Source organism: Arachis ipaensis, chromosome B02 (genome assembly GCF_000816755.2).
Source record: "Arachis ipaensis cultivar K30076 chromosome B02, Araip1.1, whole genome shotgun sequence".
NCBI lineage: Eukaryota > Viridiplantae > Streptophyta > Magnoliopsida > Fabales > Fabaceae > Arachis > Arachis ipaensis.
Window position 1 is genome coordinate 44,785,493 of NC_029786.2, and position 765 is coordinate 44,786,257.

Here is a 765-nt window from a genome sequence, read left to right on the forward strand (position 1 = left end):
CGAAAATCAGGATCAGGATCAAAAGTGTCACCGTTGATCCACCATTGACGGTGCTGCCAGTCGGAGTAAACCTAGATGACGAACCATTGACTGCACTGCTCAGCGGAGGAGACCTGGACGACGAATCGTTGATGGTGGTCGATTGAGCAGTTATAGCCTGTTTAGCCTCCGCGGAGACGACGAAAACACGGTTGGAGTGGAGGCGAAGCGGACGGAGCTTACTGCTCCATGATGGCGAATGGTGGTGGTGTGAGAGTGAGCGACGGCGAGGGAAGGAATCGATTCGGCAGGAGACGAGCGTCGATGCGGCGTCCATGGCGGTCCGTCTCCCCTTGTAGAGAGAGACAGAGACAGAGAGAAAATATAGAGAATTTGGAGCAATGAGGGCCAAAGCCAAACTGGTGGTGGTGTTTGGCGAAGTTTGAAGTGATGTGTTGTAAACTTGTAACTGTAACTTGTTAGTTAGTGACTTAGTGTACGAACCACTAAGGAAGGAAAGAAAATGCAGACAAGGAGTGAAGGAAAAATAGAAATTGTACTAATTTTTTTCTTTTAAATTTAATTAAAGCCAATTTTTTTAGTCACTTAATTTTTTAAATTATTTTTTAATTTTATATTTCGTACCCTAAGTTTCTTAAATTTTTCAAAAATTTAAAGATAAAAAATAATCTTATAATAAAAATACTAAATTAATCTTGTGCTTAATTTGGGAGATTTTATCACCTTTTCTCACATTTATTCAATGAAATAGCATGATTTTACAAT

General features: G+C 40.3%; 1 protein-coding gene across 1 annotated transcript in view; it reads right to left on the reverse strand.

The window, feature by feature from the left end:
* LOC107625270 (uncharacterized protein sll0005) overlaps window positions 1-446 on the reverse strand; it is a 12,423-nt gene extending 11,977 nt beyond the window's left edge. The window contains exon 1 of the mRNA XM_016327870.2: window positions 32-446. Coding sequence (XP_016183356.1) covers window positions 32-316 — 285 coding nt within the window. The 5' untranslated portion in view covers window positions 317-446. The remainder of the gene's footprint in view (window positions 1-31) is intronic.